Below are 16180 nucleotides of genomic sequence, written 5' to 3'. Positions count from 1 at the left end.
TGACCAGGAAAGGGCAGGAGAATTGGCTGAAACAGGGAATTAAACTAACAAAACGGGACTGTAGCCAAGTGAGTTGTACTGAAGGGTATTCTCATTGAATTTGATGGAACTTGGCTGATTGTGTCCATTAATTTCAGTGGGTGTACTCTATGATGTTTAATTCATGATAAGAAAAGAAGCCTAGGTAGGAACGGCTTTGTAAAAGAATAGAAGGATCTCTTTTCCTCTGGAAAGAGCAGAACTGATGATGACGAAATACATTGACTCAAATGTTCTCAAGCGCAGCCTTCTGTCTTTTGTGGTCCTCCTCCTGCTGGCTTGTGGGCTTCCCAATGGTGTTTGGCTGATCACTGTGAGAATAGGATGTTGGAATCAATGGGCCTGTGGTGTGATGCAGCAGCGGTATACAGATACACAAGGGAGAAATGTAATTCTTCAAATGCAATATTCAAAACTATTGAACATTGGCTTTTTAAATAACATAGCACCAGGGACATTTCCTGCACAGCCCCACTAAAGGTGGGAATTGCGGGAAAAGCTGTTTTTTTGTGTGTTTTTTAGTAGGTCAAAAATACTTTGGGTGATGAGGAAAGAGATCTGGGTACTTTCATTATTTCCCTTCAGTTAGTAGGCATTTTTCTCCAAATGCCTGGACAAAGCAAGGCAGTTACCAGAAAATAGGTTTTATTGCAGGAAAGGTGGTGTTGTATTAGTACAAAGGCTTACAAAACAATACCCCCTTTTCTCAAAACAAAATTGTAATTTACAATGTTTTCTTACTTCCATAAAGAAAATACAAAGTGAATGCAAACAGTGTGTGTAACGTGTTGCTAATCTTTGGTCAGCACAGGTAGATGCCTGGAAAAAAAACCCAGATTTGGCATGTGCTTTGGGTTGTTTCAGATGTGAGGTCCTTTTACATTGCATATTACAGGTACCAGCACCATGGTGACATACACTTATTAAAACATAATGGCACAACATTTTTTTAAAAATACTAAAAGTAAACTAAATGCCAACTTGTTGTACAAAAGTAATTCTTATAAAATAGGCTATGATAAAATGAGGCATATTGTGTATAACTACAGTATTAATGAAAATTCTTAATTGGTTTCAAATATGCATTTTTTCTTTCTTTTTTCTGTGCAGCATGAATAGTGTACACATATGGCAGCCCTGAAGCAGCTCAGTCATATTTATTTCAGCATTAATCCAAGCCAGCACCATACAGAATGAGGCATCAGGTGTTCCCTTCTAAGAATATAAGGTTTGTTTTCAGCTGCCCACGGTAATGCAAGTATGTAGAGCACCTTGAGTTTGTGGTGAATGAGGTGTTGTGTGACATTGAGGTTATCAGGAGAAAATACAGTACGGTTTGGCCTGCAATTGGTACCACAAGCAGTCCAGGTATTTTGCTACAGTGGTTGAGTGCCACCTTCCATTATTAGTAATTTCTGAAATGGAATCTAGTCCTCAGGGCAGTAACATAAGCATTAGTATTGAGGCTTATGGTTTCTGAAATTCTGATCACAGTCACTGATGATAAGGCATGGCTTAAATACCCTACTTGGAGGGCGGAGGATGTTTTGACCCTCCGGAAATGTAATACAGTGCTCATTCGCCTTCATGATATTTTAAAGAACTGCCTTTATGCTTTGTGGGATGACTGACACAATAGTGAAAGGACACTATTTTTTTTGGGGGGGGGGAATCTTGGTTTCTCTTTTTTGAAAAGAAGAACCTCTTACCTGTAATAGTTCAAATTCATAAAATCTCAAGGAAAAACAGGTGTGTTTTCCTTTTTTTTGTGTTAACGTAGTTTGCTAAATTCTCATATATTACTGCATTAAAAATAAATAAAATCTCTATTTTTTTAATTTAGGAACTATAGCAAAATACCCAACGTGCTAGACTGCTAATAGGAAAAAAAGTAGCTCACATTTTGTGCCATATGCTGACCTCTTGAGCACCAGTATACTTTAAACTGAGGTTATATGGAAGTTACAGTAACCATGATTGGCATTGTAGTCAAAAGCTTTGGCCACGGTAAAGTCAAAGGGCCATTCTGCAGTCTTGGACAGGATGGAAGGACTCAGAGGTTTCTGTCCTCGGTAGTTTTTGGTACTTTTGAAAAAGTCATTGTCTCTCTTTAAAGCTCTCAGAAAGCGAAGTATGTTCAGATGTATAAGTGCATGAATGGAAGTGAATCATTCATGAAGTGGAGCTAAGGAGTGGAGGTTTTAGTAGAGTTCAATCCAGAGCCTCATTTTAAGAGCTTCTCCAAGCTCTCCTAGGAGGTAGTTGTCCTCGTTGCTTTCTTCCAGTTTCTTTAGCTCATTCTTTTTGTAGAGAGGAACGCTAGCAATTTCCAGTGCGTAAGTGCCAGCGATTGCCTTTTTCTTGGCAATCTGAAGGTAACTCAGCCCATCCTTCTGGTGTATCCGGAAGATGTTATTATGATTACCAAAGGAAATGAGATAGCGGATGTGGTTTGTCAGGGGCTGAATTGCAGGAATGAGCTCTAGGAGGTGTTCTTTATTGCTGAGCCCGGACACGTTGAATCTCATCTTCAACGGGTGGTCAATGTCCAAACTTTCCAAACTGATCTATAAACGAGAAGTGAAAATGAAAGTATAGGCAAACCCCATGATCTGTCTTGTTTATACCGTTCTTACAGCTGTTAATTGGTCCAATTTGCCAAGCTTGCTGATCACACTCAATTGTTCAGGGTTGTTAAAACGAAGGAGATTGCAAAGAGACCTCTCTGAACTGAGTGATTGAACTGCATTTGCCATTTTGCTGCCTAATGAAAACAAAACTGATATTGTAATGCCATTACACAAATCTCTGGTGCATTTGGGATTCTGTGTACAGTTCTGGTTGCCTTTACCGCAAAAAAGGATGGTGTGGAATTGGAAAAGGTTCAGAACAGGGTGACCAAAATAATCAAGGGGGAGAGCAGCTCCTCCATGAGGGTATGTTATAACATTTGGGACTTTTGTTAAGAGAGAAGGCAAGTAAGAGGTGCCATGACAGAGGTTTATAAAATTATGCATGGCATGGAGAAAGTGGCTAGGAAAGGGTTTTCATGAAGGACAAGGCTTTCAATGGCCCAGTTGCTGGAAACCGCATAAGGGGAGAGTGCCCTTGTGCTCAGCTCCTGTTTGCAGGTTTCCCACGGGTGTTTGGTTGACTACTGTGAGAACAGGACGCTGGTGTAGGTGGGCATTGGCCAGATCCACCAGGCTCTTCTTATGTTTTTACCACCTCTCTGGTTATTGCAAGTGAAATAGGCAGGCGCTGGCTTTATACCAGGAAGCTGCATTTCAAGAGACTGGCTATACAATTGGGACTTTTGCCACAGTTACAGCTTTGTATTTGACCTTTACAGACAAATACAAATAGGAGCATCTGTGCAATACAGAGATTAGTTTGAGTAAAGCTATACAATGTGGTAGAGCCTAAGAAATGTTCATGAACATTCTTGATCACAGCAGTTGACGGAATAGGGGAGGGTGGTCCCGTATGGAGCCCAAGGGCTGCATGCTGGCCTCAGAAACATTTGACACCCCCTGCCCAGCCCTTGTGCTGCCTTCCCAAAGCCAGGCTAAGTGTGGTGCTGGGATTTGGGAAGGAGGCATGAGGGCTCTGACAGGGTCTTAGATTGCTCCCCATTTCCTTCCATAGGCCTACTTAGTGCTGGCCCAGCTTTGGGAAGGAGGCAGGATGGCTCTAGGCCGCGGTCAGATTCTCACACCTCCTTCCCAAAGCCTGGTGCTTTTCTTAGCCACCTGTGAGAAGACAGCATTGGGGTTCACCCTGTGCACGCCAAACCAGTGTACAGCTCATGGATTCTGTGTCAAAGTACTCTTGTGGCTCACTTGGTGTGAAAAGTGGGGCCGCCCTCGGATAGGGTAATCAACAAATTCCAACCCTTCCCCCACTTTGACAGGAAAAAGCTAGCTACCTCAATTGGCCAAATCTATTCAACTTAGTTTAGGAACAGGAAGTGCGAACTAGTTTAACTCTACAGTTCTTGCTTACCTCATTCAGCTCAGTTTGATTGAGACTTCTTTTCTTCCTGCTGTCTTTTTTGGAGTAGCCATTAATCTTACACTCGTAACATGCTTCAGGAGACAAAGCATTCTCCTCATCCCCATCTAAGGGCAGATACTGGCCTTTATTAAACCCCATACCTGAGACACAGTGCCTGTTGGAAGAATATAGCAATTTTAATACTTGAAAATCTAAACCATCATGTCACATTTCCACTTCCTCAGTATGGAATCGTGGCAAACCATATGCTACTGAAAACATTCTTAAAAATTAAACATGCAGTCTTTGAAGAAAGGTGAAAATGGGTTACTCTGAGCTAAGACGCAGGGCATCTTTGCAGTATTATACCTGGCTATTTCTGTAGCAATCTTCTGGCAGTGGGAGAAGAGAAAATATTATCTCTAGGTTTGGGCACAATGCATTTAATCCTTGGTTAGTCCACGTTAGTTCACTGAGGAAGAAAACAGACTCTATCCAGGATATCAAAAGTACTACAAAACTGTTCTGTTGTATAAAGTGAAGAGAGTAGCCACACTTTTAATACTGTCTAATATGGGGCTTGGTGGTGGACAGGCCTTGGTGGGTGCTAAGAAAAGTTTGATAAGAAAAGCAGAATGGAGCCAGTTGACTTTATAACTGGTTGGCAGAATTGCTAGAAGGTCCCTGGCAGGAATCAGTATTAAGATTTAAGCAAAAACTGCTTGCTGGTGGGATGGACCAGGTGGACCATTGCTGCTTACCAGAGAAGTAGGGGTTGTGGAACCAATCCAACACTCCTACCAGTGCATTTGCACTCTGCTGACCTCTGCTGCGTTGCCTTCTTCATCCCAGTGAGAATCACTAAACAACCTGCTGGGAAGCTAGTGTTGTAGCTTTGCCCCGACTGGCAAGAAGTATCTGGATTTTAAGACTTGTTGGGAGTGATGTAGCTGGACACCTAGGCCTGTGTCTTTGTAAAGGAGCAGAAGACCTCAGTTGCCCTGTAGTGTCTCTTATGCTGACTGTATAAAGGCTGTCCTAATCTCCCAGTCACTTCAGAAAGGAAAGTGTGAAAGTTATGCTGCTGCTTCTCATATAATCAAACAGAAATAGTGCGTTGATAAAATACTAGATAACTAGAACACATTTGCTAACAATTTGGGCTACCTGGGCCTTCTAGAAGATTAGCATTATAATAAAACATAGGTGCTGGCTTGTGGGAATCACCAGCAAATACTCACCCTTGCCCAACTCTGTAATATCCAGGTGGGCAACCACAAAGATAACCGCCTTCTGTGTTGGAGCAACCGTAATTGCAGGGGTTCTTAGTGGATGAACATTCGTTTACATCATGGCATGCAGCTGAGAACTGATCAAAGGAAAATCCAGAGGGGCAGGCACATTTGTAGCTTCCAAGAGTGTTGTAGCATGAAGCTGAACCACAAATACTAGGATTTGAGCATTCATTTTCATCTGTGGGACAAATGACAACATTTTATTTTTTTAAAGGTATACAGAATTTATTAACAGGACAATAGTAGTAAAACAGTAATATAAACAGGTTCTGAATTTAAGATTTTAAAGATTGGAACAGGAAAGTGCTCTTGCCGTTTTAAATAACTACAAGATAAAACATACTTCAGTATAGTAGTCGGGTAAATATCTTACCAGCAGTGTGAGAGGGCAAACCCCATCTATTGTGCTTTCTTTGACTCTTCCCACCAGAATTATTGTTTTGCTCTCCCTCAGATGCATAGCCCCCTGAATGCAGACTGTAGCTAAAGGTGTCCTTTAGCAACACAGAGCAGTTTCCATTAGCCAGCTAGGCTTGACGCTGCAATCCTATAATCTATGCCTCATTAGTGCCACCTACTGATTTCTGCTGCCCTGCTGATTAGTTTCTTTGTCAGAGTTTTGAAAACTTAAATGTTGAATTTGAAATTTTGGAATGATCTGCTTGTGAAGTTTTGTTTTCTTACCCACACATTGATTCCACTGATAATGCTGAACATATCCTTGTGGGCAGCCACATCTGTAGCCACCAAGGATGTTTTGGCAGCCATGTTGACACCTGTGGTTTCCTTCACACTCGTCCACATCTGTAAAGAAAGAATGCAGTAGATATAAGAAGAAAAGGGAGAGTTACAATTCTATACACACTTACTTTACAATTTTCATCAACTCAGTGGGACTTATTTTTAAGCAACTATGCAATAGGATTGCGCCTTAACAAAATTTCTTCATAGAAAATTGGAGTTGGTAGTAACCCTTTTGACCAACCCTTTTACACCCTCCCTGGGAAGATTCCCAATCTTCTCCAAGAAATAGAGCCCCCTGGATTTTAAAGGATACCTGTTCCAATATCTCAATCAATCATTTATTATACAGTCACATAGCTGCTAAAGTTCCATTGTCTTATTGACTTATTCTTGCAGCTAGGAGGTGTTTACTGATACAACTAAAACTGATTGCTCCTCATTAAGTTGCCTTGGTAAACAGTCTATGACATTTTAATGGATATTTGAACATTTCATTCTTTTCTTACATTAGATATGCTCACTGCCTTCATAATTTCCTTAAGTGTTTAAAGTATGTACCACATTAATTGTCCTTTCTTATCTTTCTTAAAATGTTGTGACCAGAACAGGGCACAGTAATCCAGCTGCATTCTAAGTAGCACAGGGTAAAATAATATCTCCTGTGTTCCACTTAGCTGCAAAAGGCCCTTCAAATTCTAAATTGCATTTAGAGGCTTGGACCTGAAAGTGCCCTTCCATGAATAAGAAACCTCTTCTGCTTCAAGAAGGGCTGTTAGCAACTTAGTGGAAGAGCTTTGTGTGAGAAAAGTGCACTGAAATCCAGATACAGTGGTGCCTCGCAAGACGAAATTAATTCGTTCCGCAAGTCTCTTCGTCTTGCGAGTTTTTCGTCTTGCGATGCACGGTTTTCCATAGGAATGCATTGAAAATCAATTAATGCGTTCCTATGGAAACCGCCTTCCCCCGACCTCTTCTGGCGGGCAGCATTTTGAAATCGCCCGGGACAGCGGAGGACTTCTCCGCTGTCCGGGGCGATTTAAAAGCCCCTGGGAAGGCAGGCAGGGGGGACAAAGACTTTTGCCCCGCCGCCTGCCTTCAGAAGAGGTCCAGGACAGGCTTCGCGGACCTCTCCGCAAGGAGCGGGAGCGCTCCTTGTGGAGAGTTGCCAGCGCGCCCAGGCTTCGCGGCCCCGCCGCCGGGCTTCGGGACATCGTTCCAAAGCCGGGCGGCGGGGGGAGGCTTTCCCGCCCCGCCGCCCAGCTTCGGGACATCGTTCCGATGCCGGGCGGCGGGGGGAGGCTTTCCCGCCCCGCCGCCCGGCATCGGGACGATGCCCCGAAGCCGGGCGGCGGGGGAAGGCTTTCCCGCCCCGCCGCCCGGCTTCGGGGGGAGGCTTTCCCGCCCCGCCGCCCGGCCTCGGGGGAGGCTTTCCCGCCCCGCCGCTCGGCTTCGGGACATCGTTCCGATGCCGGGCGGCGGGGGAAGGCTTTCCCGCCCCGCCGCCCGGCATCGGGACGATGCCCCGATGCCGGGCGGCAGGGGAAGGCTTTCCCGCCCCGCCGCCCGGCTTCAGGACATCGTTCCGAAGCCGGGCGGCGGGGGAAGGCTTTCCCGCCCCGCCGCCCGGCTTCGGGGGGAGGCTTTCCCGCCCCGCCGCCCGGCCTCGGGGGAGGCTTTCCCGCCCCGCCGCTCGGCTTCGGGACATCGTTCCGATGCCGGGCGGCGGGGGAAGGCTTTCCCGCCCCGCCGCCCGGCATCGGGACGATGCCCCGATGCCGGGCGGCAGGGGAAGGCTTTCCCGCCCCGCCGCCCGGCTTCAGGACATCGTTCCGAAGCCGGGCGGCGGGGGGAGGCTTTCCCGCCCCGCCGCCCGGCATCGGGACGATGCCCCGAAGCCGGGCGGCGGGGGGAGGCGTTCCTGCCCCGATGCCGGGCGGCGGGGGGAGGCTTCAAAAGCCGTCCGGGGGCTTTTAAATCACCCCGGACAGTCCCGGGGCGATTTAAAAGCCCCCGGTTAGGCAGGCAGGGGGGGCAAAGACTTTTGCCCCCCGGCTGCCTTGGGAAGAGGTCCAGGACCTCTTCCCAAGGCGGCCGGGGGGCAAAAGTCTTTGCCCCCCCTGCCTGCCTTCAAAAGCCGTCCGGGATAGCGGGAAGCGCTTCCCTGCTATCCCGGACCGCTTTTAAAATGCTGGCGGTGGGGAGCAAAGCCTTTCGCCCCCGCCGGCCTTCCTGGACCTCTTCTGAAGTCCGGAGGGGGGGAAAAGGCTTTGCTCCCCACCGCCAGCATTTAAAAAAAGGTCCCCGAGATTTCCCTATGGGCTTTCGTCTTGCGATGCAAGCCCATAGGGAAAATCGTCTAGCGAAGCGTCGCAAAAACCGAAAAACCCTTTCGTCTTGCGGGTTTTTCGTCTTGCGAGGCATTCGTCTTGCGGGGCACCACTGTATGTTCTTCTGTTTATGCAAGTCTGTTTCCTATCTGCTGCTCCCACTTCCAAATTTTTAACTAGGTATGATTTAAATCTCTTACATGTGTGCATAGCAAGCACTAATGGCTGGAATGGGAACAGTTCCCCACTGGAAAACCACTTTAAATCCTCAAGCCTTGATTAACAAATCAAATCTTGCTTTCCAATGGGAAACTTTTTGTGGTACTGTCAGGGGTTCAGGGAGAGAGGCGCAGATGAGGGAGGAGACTGAGAGCGAGGGGGAAGGATCCCAGGGCGACGAGGAAGAGGATGACAATGACCCGAGGTTGTCCATGAGTCCCTCCAGTGAATCGGAGGATTCCCAAAAGGGAGCCCCCCTGGTCAGGCCAAGGGGAGCCAAAGGGGGAAGTAGTCAGGAGCAGGGAAGCGGCGGGGGAACCCCCAGTGGGAGTTGGAGATTGGGACCGGCTTCTCCGCCGGAACGGAGTGAAGGGGGTGGAGCTACCAGTGTGTCAGACGGAGCAGAGCAGGAAGCAGAGAGGGGAAGGAGATCGGGGAAAGACGTCCTGCCGGAAGGGGCGGAGAGTAGTACCGGGAGCAGTGTAACTGTCGAAAGGAAGGTCAGAAGCAGCGTACGCGCGCCAAGTTCAAATGTGGAGGCGCGCGGAAGTGAGGAGAGCCCGGGGGAGGAGCCTGGTCCCAAAGCACGAAGGAGGGGGGAACAGGCGTCAGAGGATTCAGCCTCTGGGGAATCCCGGAGGGAGGGAACCCAGGGGGGCAGAAAGACCCTGCGGAAAAGGAAGGAGAGGAAGAGGTGGTCCAGCACAAGCCTCTTAAACTGGTGTAGAGGCGGGAGTGATTCAGAGGGGACTTCAGCAGTCTAAGCCTAACAGACGTAGGGCCACGCGCCTCGGATGTGAAGCTAACAATGTTCTTCAATAAAAGCTTCTGTATATAAGCTGGACTGGACTTTGGTCTCTTGTGAGCTGGGACCTTGGGTGGCCCTGACAGGTACACACACTGCAATGCAGTCCCAGATACCTGATTATACAAAGCCTTCAGCTAGTGTCTGTACAGAAGTTAACTGGAAAGAGCCAATAACTGAAAGCATTTAACTCAGGTTCTTTGGACCCAACCCAGAATCTGAGATCTGGTGCATACATCTAATAGTGAGATTTAATCATTACTGAAAACACGGCAGTGGCAAACATATGAATAGATATCACAGTGATTGCTTTAAAATACTTGCTTTAAAATACTTGCTTAAAAATGTTTGCTTAGAAATATTCACCCAGCTACTTAGAACTAATAGAGCAAAAGGTATAACTAATGGAATACTTATGCTGCTGTCTCATTAGACTCAACTAGCTGCCTAAGCTAAGGCATTCAGATTTTGAATGTTGTGTTGCAATAAAGTCCCATAATAAACCTGTCTATGCTCTTATGAATTTATAGTATAAGCTCAGTATGTAATATTATGTAAATAGGGCTATGATCTTACACCTTCTGCAAATATACCATCTACAAATAACTTTTGATGTTCAGATTTTACCATCACAGTTTAATCCAGTTGAGTCTAGAGAGAAACCTCTTTGGCATTCACAGGAGAAACTTCCAGGAGTATTCTGACAGATTCCTTTTGATCCACAAAGTGAAGGCTGTGATCCACATTCATTGTTATCTAAAAAGTTATTCATTTTTATGAATCAGATTGAAAAAAGAGATCTAATACAAATATAGAAGTATATGGCAATGGATATATACATGCTTGAAACTTGCACATTTCTATAGCTATCAACATAGCACATGATGTTGACTAGGGGTTCAGAATATGATTAAGATTGTGGGAATTATTTGCACCCACAGTGCTACTTCCAGATGCAAACTAAATAGGGGGTTCTCTTTTGAAAATATTTCATTCTACATCATTAACTTAAATCCACAAGGTGTGTGCTAAAGGTCAAAGAAGATTATGGACATTTGATATGCCAATAAAAAATACTTTTGAATGTAGTTTTAAGCAACTGTAACTTCAAGTCAGCTTTTAATAATGCTTTACTCCTTTGTCTCTGTGTGGTTACATTTACGATGTAATATTCAGCAACTGCATAAAAATCCTCAGTGAGTGCTTTCATTTCTTCCGACATTTTTATCTACACCCCCCCCTTGAACTTCTAAGTAGTGCAGTGATGACAAATATCTTTATACAGTTGGGTTGTTGTTGTTGTTTAAAAAAATAAAAAAAAATCAGGCAATTAATGTGACTTGTTTTTATGAACGAAAATTCAATTTTTCCATTGAACTTACCAATACAAGCCGTATGATGTTGCGTGAAACCCGGTGGACATTTACATGTGAACCCTCCCAAGGTATTGACACAAAGGAACTGGCAGTTGTGCTGCTTAGTTTGACATTCATCAAGATCTAAAAGTGAAAAAGAGGTAAAATGTATTATGTTTAAAATGAAAGGTTATTTACTAACAAATTATCTATATCACAGTCAGAAAAATTATGATTTCCCCTTATTTCAATAGATCAGTTACAAGGCTCTTTTACATGCTTACCCCATGCTTGGCTTGAACAGTTGAAGTATAATTCTATAATTAAGAAGCAAAGCCAAGCTGGCTGCCTTTACCCAACTTGTCAAGACCCTACCTCTGTTTTAGTCAGTCTCAGATACAGCTGGACAGTTTTGTGCCTCTGTTCCATTTAGGGAACACTGCCCAAGCCTTTACTGCCTGCAGCAGAAGCATGTAAAGGCTCTTGCAATATACAATTGAACATACTAGGCCAAACTACACCTTTTTAATACAAAAAACAAGCAAAAGCCTTGGTCTAGCAGGCAACTTTTATTCAAAAGGAAAAGGAGCAGTGGGGAACGTACTCCCAGTCCAGACTGGGACCCCACACCCAATTCGCTGCCAAAAATTCAAGTATTACACAAGAAGGAATTAACGAATAAAAGCAACCCATCAAAGCACTCAGCCACTAACCTCTACAGGTTTTTCCATCTTCTTGCAGGATATAGCCACGCGGGCAAGAACACTGGTAACTTCCTTCACTGTTCTTGCAGATAAAGTTGCATGGTTTGGGAGACTGGGAGCATTCATCAAGATCTAAGTAGGATAATGAACCATTAGTAATTCGGTTTCTTGCTGGAAATAATATCTAAAGATACAAAGAAATGACTATTCCCCCTCATATAGGAAATATTGAAAAGAAAAACAGGTGTGTGCTAAGAACCACCTTGAACGCTATTTGGTGTGAAGATGGGATACACATTCAGTCAATAAATGCACACATCCGTAATATTACTGTATTTCAGCATAGCGCCAATATGACCTCTGCTTCCTTTCCTAACTCCCAGATATGGGTCTGATATGGAGTGGGATTGGTCTGCTTAGATGGCGATAGCAACCCTTGCGTCACACACTCACAGCTCATTTGTAAACCAGTTGTTACTGTTCCACAGCTTAAAGGGGGAAATTGCTACTTAGGGCTGTGTGGCCAGAAGTTTCCCCATTTTGTACTGCAAAGTGTTCATTCACTTATGTAATGGAGGAAGGCTATAAGGCTGTTTTAAAGTCAACCAAAAAGAATGAATTTGGTCGTGGTAAAACTTACCCACACAAGAAGTACCACTAATATCAGTGGTGTAGCCAACTTTACAAAAGCATCTGAAAGAGCCCATGGTGTTGATACATTGGCCATGCCTACATAGACTTGGCATGACTTTACACTCATCGATATCTGTGGAATAACAGGAAATATTTCAAAAATAACATTTCTTACTGTAGCATAAGAGACTAAGGATGCAATCCTGATGTGGAGCATGGTCTAATTTCCTCATTCTGCACACTACTGGCAGGGGTAAAGGAGGCTGGACAAACAGTATTTCATGCTAAGAAACAGAGGACTATTTAAAAAAAAAATCTCCCCCAATCCCATTTTACCTCCCATTTCCACCCCTCCCCCATTGTCTCCCTTAGAAGGATACATCCAATCCACTCTATTATGGTTGGAATGTCCCCTCAGGAACCATAAAACTGCACCTTTATTTGATTAAGAATATATTACACAATTTTTCAAACAAATTATTTATCTTTTGACGATACCTTATTGTCAAATTCTGAGTTCAGTGGTACCTTGGCTTAAGAACTTAATTCGTTCCGGAGGTCCATTCTTAACCTGAAACTGTTCTTAACCTGAGGTACCACTTTAGCTAATGGGGCCTCCCACTGCTGCTGCTGCGCTGCTGCTGTGCGATTTCTGTTCTCATCCTGAAGCAAAGTTCTTAACCTGAGGTACTATTTCTGGGTTAGTGGAGTCTGTAACCTGAGGTACCACTGTATTTACTTTCATTGCATTAAGTAGAATTTGTAGGCTTGTCACACAAATACCAAACCATTTGCCTAGCTACTTACCAATTTAACTTAACAGAATTCATATCTGCCCAGCATCAGTGAGCATAAATTGGCTGGAATGAATAAAATTTGAAAACTACAATAGTATATGGTAGGTGGCCCATTTTGCATGTCACATGGTTTATAGTTAAAATAAACTATGAGTAGCATGCCAGCAGGGCACATTGCAGATACCGCAGGCACTCCACTCCTCCCTTGTTCCTACTGCTCCTGCTCTGCTAGGAAAGGAGCCACAGTATGCTTTGCGATATTGTCCGAAAGTGGGATTGCCGTTTGTGTCCCTTGCACAAAAGAAACTAGATATCCATTCAGAGTGTTCCGCTAAGAGAAACTGCTGCGCAGTTGTGTTTAATTTACAACACTGTCAACATACGCCACAAAATCATTGAATTTTTGGTTTGCAGAAAGCTTTCTGTCTGTTATTTTTAACTTTACAGTTAGCCATCTGCTCCTGTTTCAGCATAAAATACTGTTCAGCAAATTAGGAAAAACCAAATAAGACCCATTTATCCCGCTTATCTATCAAACAGTACCTCTTCCATCGGTGGTGTACCCGGGACCATGTGGGCAAAGTTTCTTGTACTGGGTTGTTCCTGGGAGTGGGCAAACCTCGCACTGATTGCCCCAGCCTCTGCCTCCATCACAACAGCACTCTGATTTTGTGACAAGATTTCGGCTGCTAGAAGCCATCTGGCACATTGTCTGCAAGACTTCAGCAAAGCAGAAACCTTCACGGTTATCTGTGAAGTGAATGTGAAGTAGCAACATATGGATTAGAACAAGGTGCACATCCTTGTTTAAAGCATTTATTATCATATTCTACGGAACCATGTTATGCAATTAGCCAGCAAGTCCTTTTCCAAAATATCATACTTCATTCACAGAATACTACCTGAAAACCGACAAATGTATTTTATTAGAATTATAAACTGGTCCAATTTTTGTACCCTGATGTGGTTTTTCCATACATAATTTTAAATACCACTCACAAAATACTTTTTCATTTTAATACTACATACATGTCCATAAATTCTATAAGCCAAAATTCAAATATACTTTTAGTAGTAACAATACACTGATTTTTACCTTCCTTGTTTTTATGCATTTTATTCATGTAAAGATTTTAATACACAGTAAGGTTACAAGATGGCATTTATTTACCAAATTTGTAAGCAAAATGTGTAAGGTAGATATGTTGGAATCTAAATGTTAATTATGAAATTTAATAGCTTTATCGCCATCAAAGATCATTCTCTCAGAAAACTATGGGCATACTACATTAATCCGTGTCCTGAGCACTAACTCTTAGTATTTTGATGGGGGAAATCCAGTCTGTATCCTGAACAATTGAGCAATATATACAGTACAGTGGTACCTCGCAAGACGAAATTAATTCGTTATGCGAGTTTTTTCATTTTGTGAATTTTTCGTCTTGCGAAGCACAGATTCCCATAGGAATGCATTGAAAATCAAACTTGCAAGACATTTTCGTCTTGCGAAACAAGCCCATAGGGAAATTCGTCTTGCGAAGCAACTCAAAAAACGAAAAACTCTTTCGTCTTGCGAGTTTTTTGTCTTATGAGGCATTCGTCTTGCGAGGTACCACTGTATAGCTCTTGCAAAAGTACACCTCTCTCTTGACATATGACAGGATAGCTTGATAAAAGAGCAACCCTGAAAATGGAACATTGCATGCATGAAAGGTGTTAAATCACTACTTGATATAGTATCTCCAGCTTTCCTAATTTAATTAGTTTTCTCTCAAACCACCTGTCTGGTATTTTTTATTTTTTAGCAAACAGAGGAGGATAATCTTTTAATTTCCCTTCCTTGTAGATAAGACAGATACAAAAGATTTTGTTTCAGCCAACTACCACTTATATCCAAACTGGCAAAGATTTCTTAAACACTCTCTTCATTTGAACAGAAAATAATGGACTGTAGGTTTACTTGCCAATGCATTCAGTTCCAGATGAACTCGACTGGAAACCATCATTGCATTCACACCTGTAACTTCCAATAATGTTGACACAGTGGCCATTTTCACAGATACCTGGCTTGGTGCGGCATTCATTTTCATCTTTATCACAAATACAGAAACCAAAAATAAATATGTACAGAATCACAATGCAAGTTAAATGATACCAATACAATCAACAACTTAAGATCACTCAGTTGGGTTTCCCCTTCCTCCTCTAAGGAAAATGCTAACTGAGGCTGCCGAAGGACAATAATAATTTGAGACTGATAGTGTGGCTAGAAATTAGTCTGAGATCTAGGAGCCTGATTTCCTCTCTGTAATAATCCAATGCTATGGTGCTGAGGGTTCTCCTAGAAAACTGATAGGAAGCAAGAAACGTCAGAATTAATGCTGTAAAATCCCAGCTTACGCTCAGTATATATTAGGGACGGGGAGAAATTCAGTTCAGTTCACAATTTAATGGAAGCCTACATAATTCGTACTTCCCAAAGCAATGCAACTGTCCTTCAAAATTCACACTTCTCCCAATTTTGTGATGAAGCTTTCCAACCAAAAAATGAGCACACATTAGAAGTGTGCATCAAATCCATAGGTGAGTGAAAGGAGCATACAAAAAAATCCTAATATCAGGGACACTGCTTGAATAAATATGTACGTTAGGCAACACTGCATACAAAAATGTGTCTATTATGTGCACTAACAAAAGATCGGGAAAAGTCATAATATACATTAACTTTTATTCTTAACAGTCACAACAGGAATACTGAGTTAAATAGGCTCAAGTTTTTTTTCTTGAAGCACCCTATCTTAATACTTACCCATGCAACCTTCTCCATCTGGTCTGCGGGTCATTCCAGGAGGGCAGATGCACATGAAAGTTCCTATCAGATTTTTGCACATCATACCTCTTGATTCACAGTCGTGTAGACCTTCTGCACATTCATCAAGATCTTTAAAAAATAACCAAGGAATGTATATGCTTAGAACATCAATCTACTATTTGTTCTGGGGACAATATTCTGTCCTATACATATGCACCCCAAAGTAAACAGCATAGATTATAAGGGGACTTAAGTGAGTATACTTTCTTGCACAGATGGGGAAGGGTAATGTTCTCTGAAATGTCCATTCTATGCACAGGGCCAGCTAGACATACGAAACAAGGCGTCTCAAAATGTGGATGAGCCAGTCATGTTGGGAAGAGGGGTTCAATTAGTTAGGCACTGGGGAACGGTTTAGGGTAATTTTTGGAACATGTCATGCCTGTACAAAAGG

General features: G+C 43.3%; 1 protein-coding gene across 1 annotated transcript in view; it reads right to left on the bottom strand.

Moving 5' to 3' along the window:
- Positions 1–939: 939 nt before the first annotated feature.
- FBN2 (fibrillin 2) overlaps positions 940–16180 on the bottom strand; it is a 140531-nt gene continuing 125290 nt past the window's right edge. The window contains exons 55-65 of the mRNA XM_081930845.1: positions 15724–15855; positions 14879–15004; positions 13458–13664; positions 12125–12250; positions 11494–11616; positions 10808–10924; positions 10053–10181; positions 6015–6134; positions 5277–5508; positions 4045–4210; positions 940–2606 (exon numbers count right to left, since the gene is read on the bottom strand). Coding sequence (XP_081786971.1) covers positions 2241–2606; positions 4045–4210; positions 5277–5508; positions 6015–6134; positions 10053–10181; positions 10808–10924; positions 11494–11616; positions 12125–12250; positions 13458–13664; positions 14879–15004; positions 15724–15855 — 1844 coding nt within the window. The 3' untranslated portion in view covers positions 940–2240. The remainder of the gene's footprint in view (positions 2607–4044; positions 4211–5276; positions 5509–6014; positions 6135–10052; positions 10182–10807; positions 10925–11493; positions 11617–12124; positions 12251–13457; positions 13665–14878; positions 15005–15723; positions 15856–16180) is intronic.

This window comes from Podarcis melisellensis, assembly GCF_964234715.1.
Source record: "Podarcis melisellensis genome assembly, chromosome: 11".
Taxonomy (NCBI): domain Eukaryota; kingdom Metazoa; phylum Chordata; class Lepidosauria; order Squamata; family Lacertidae; genus Podarcis; species Podarcis melisellensis.
This window is presented reverse-complemented; position numbering and strand designations above follow the sequence as displayed.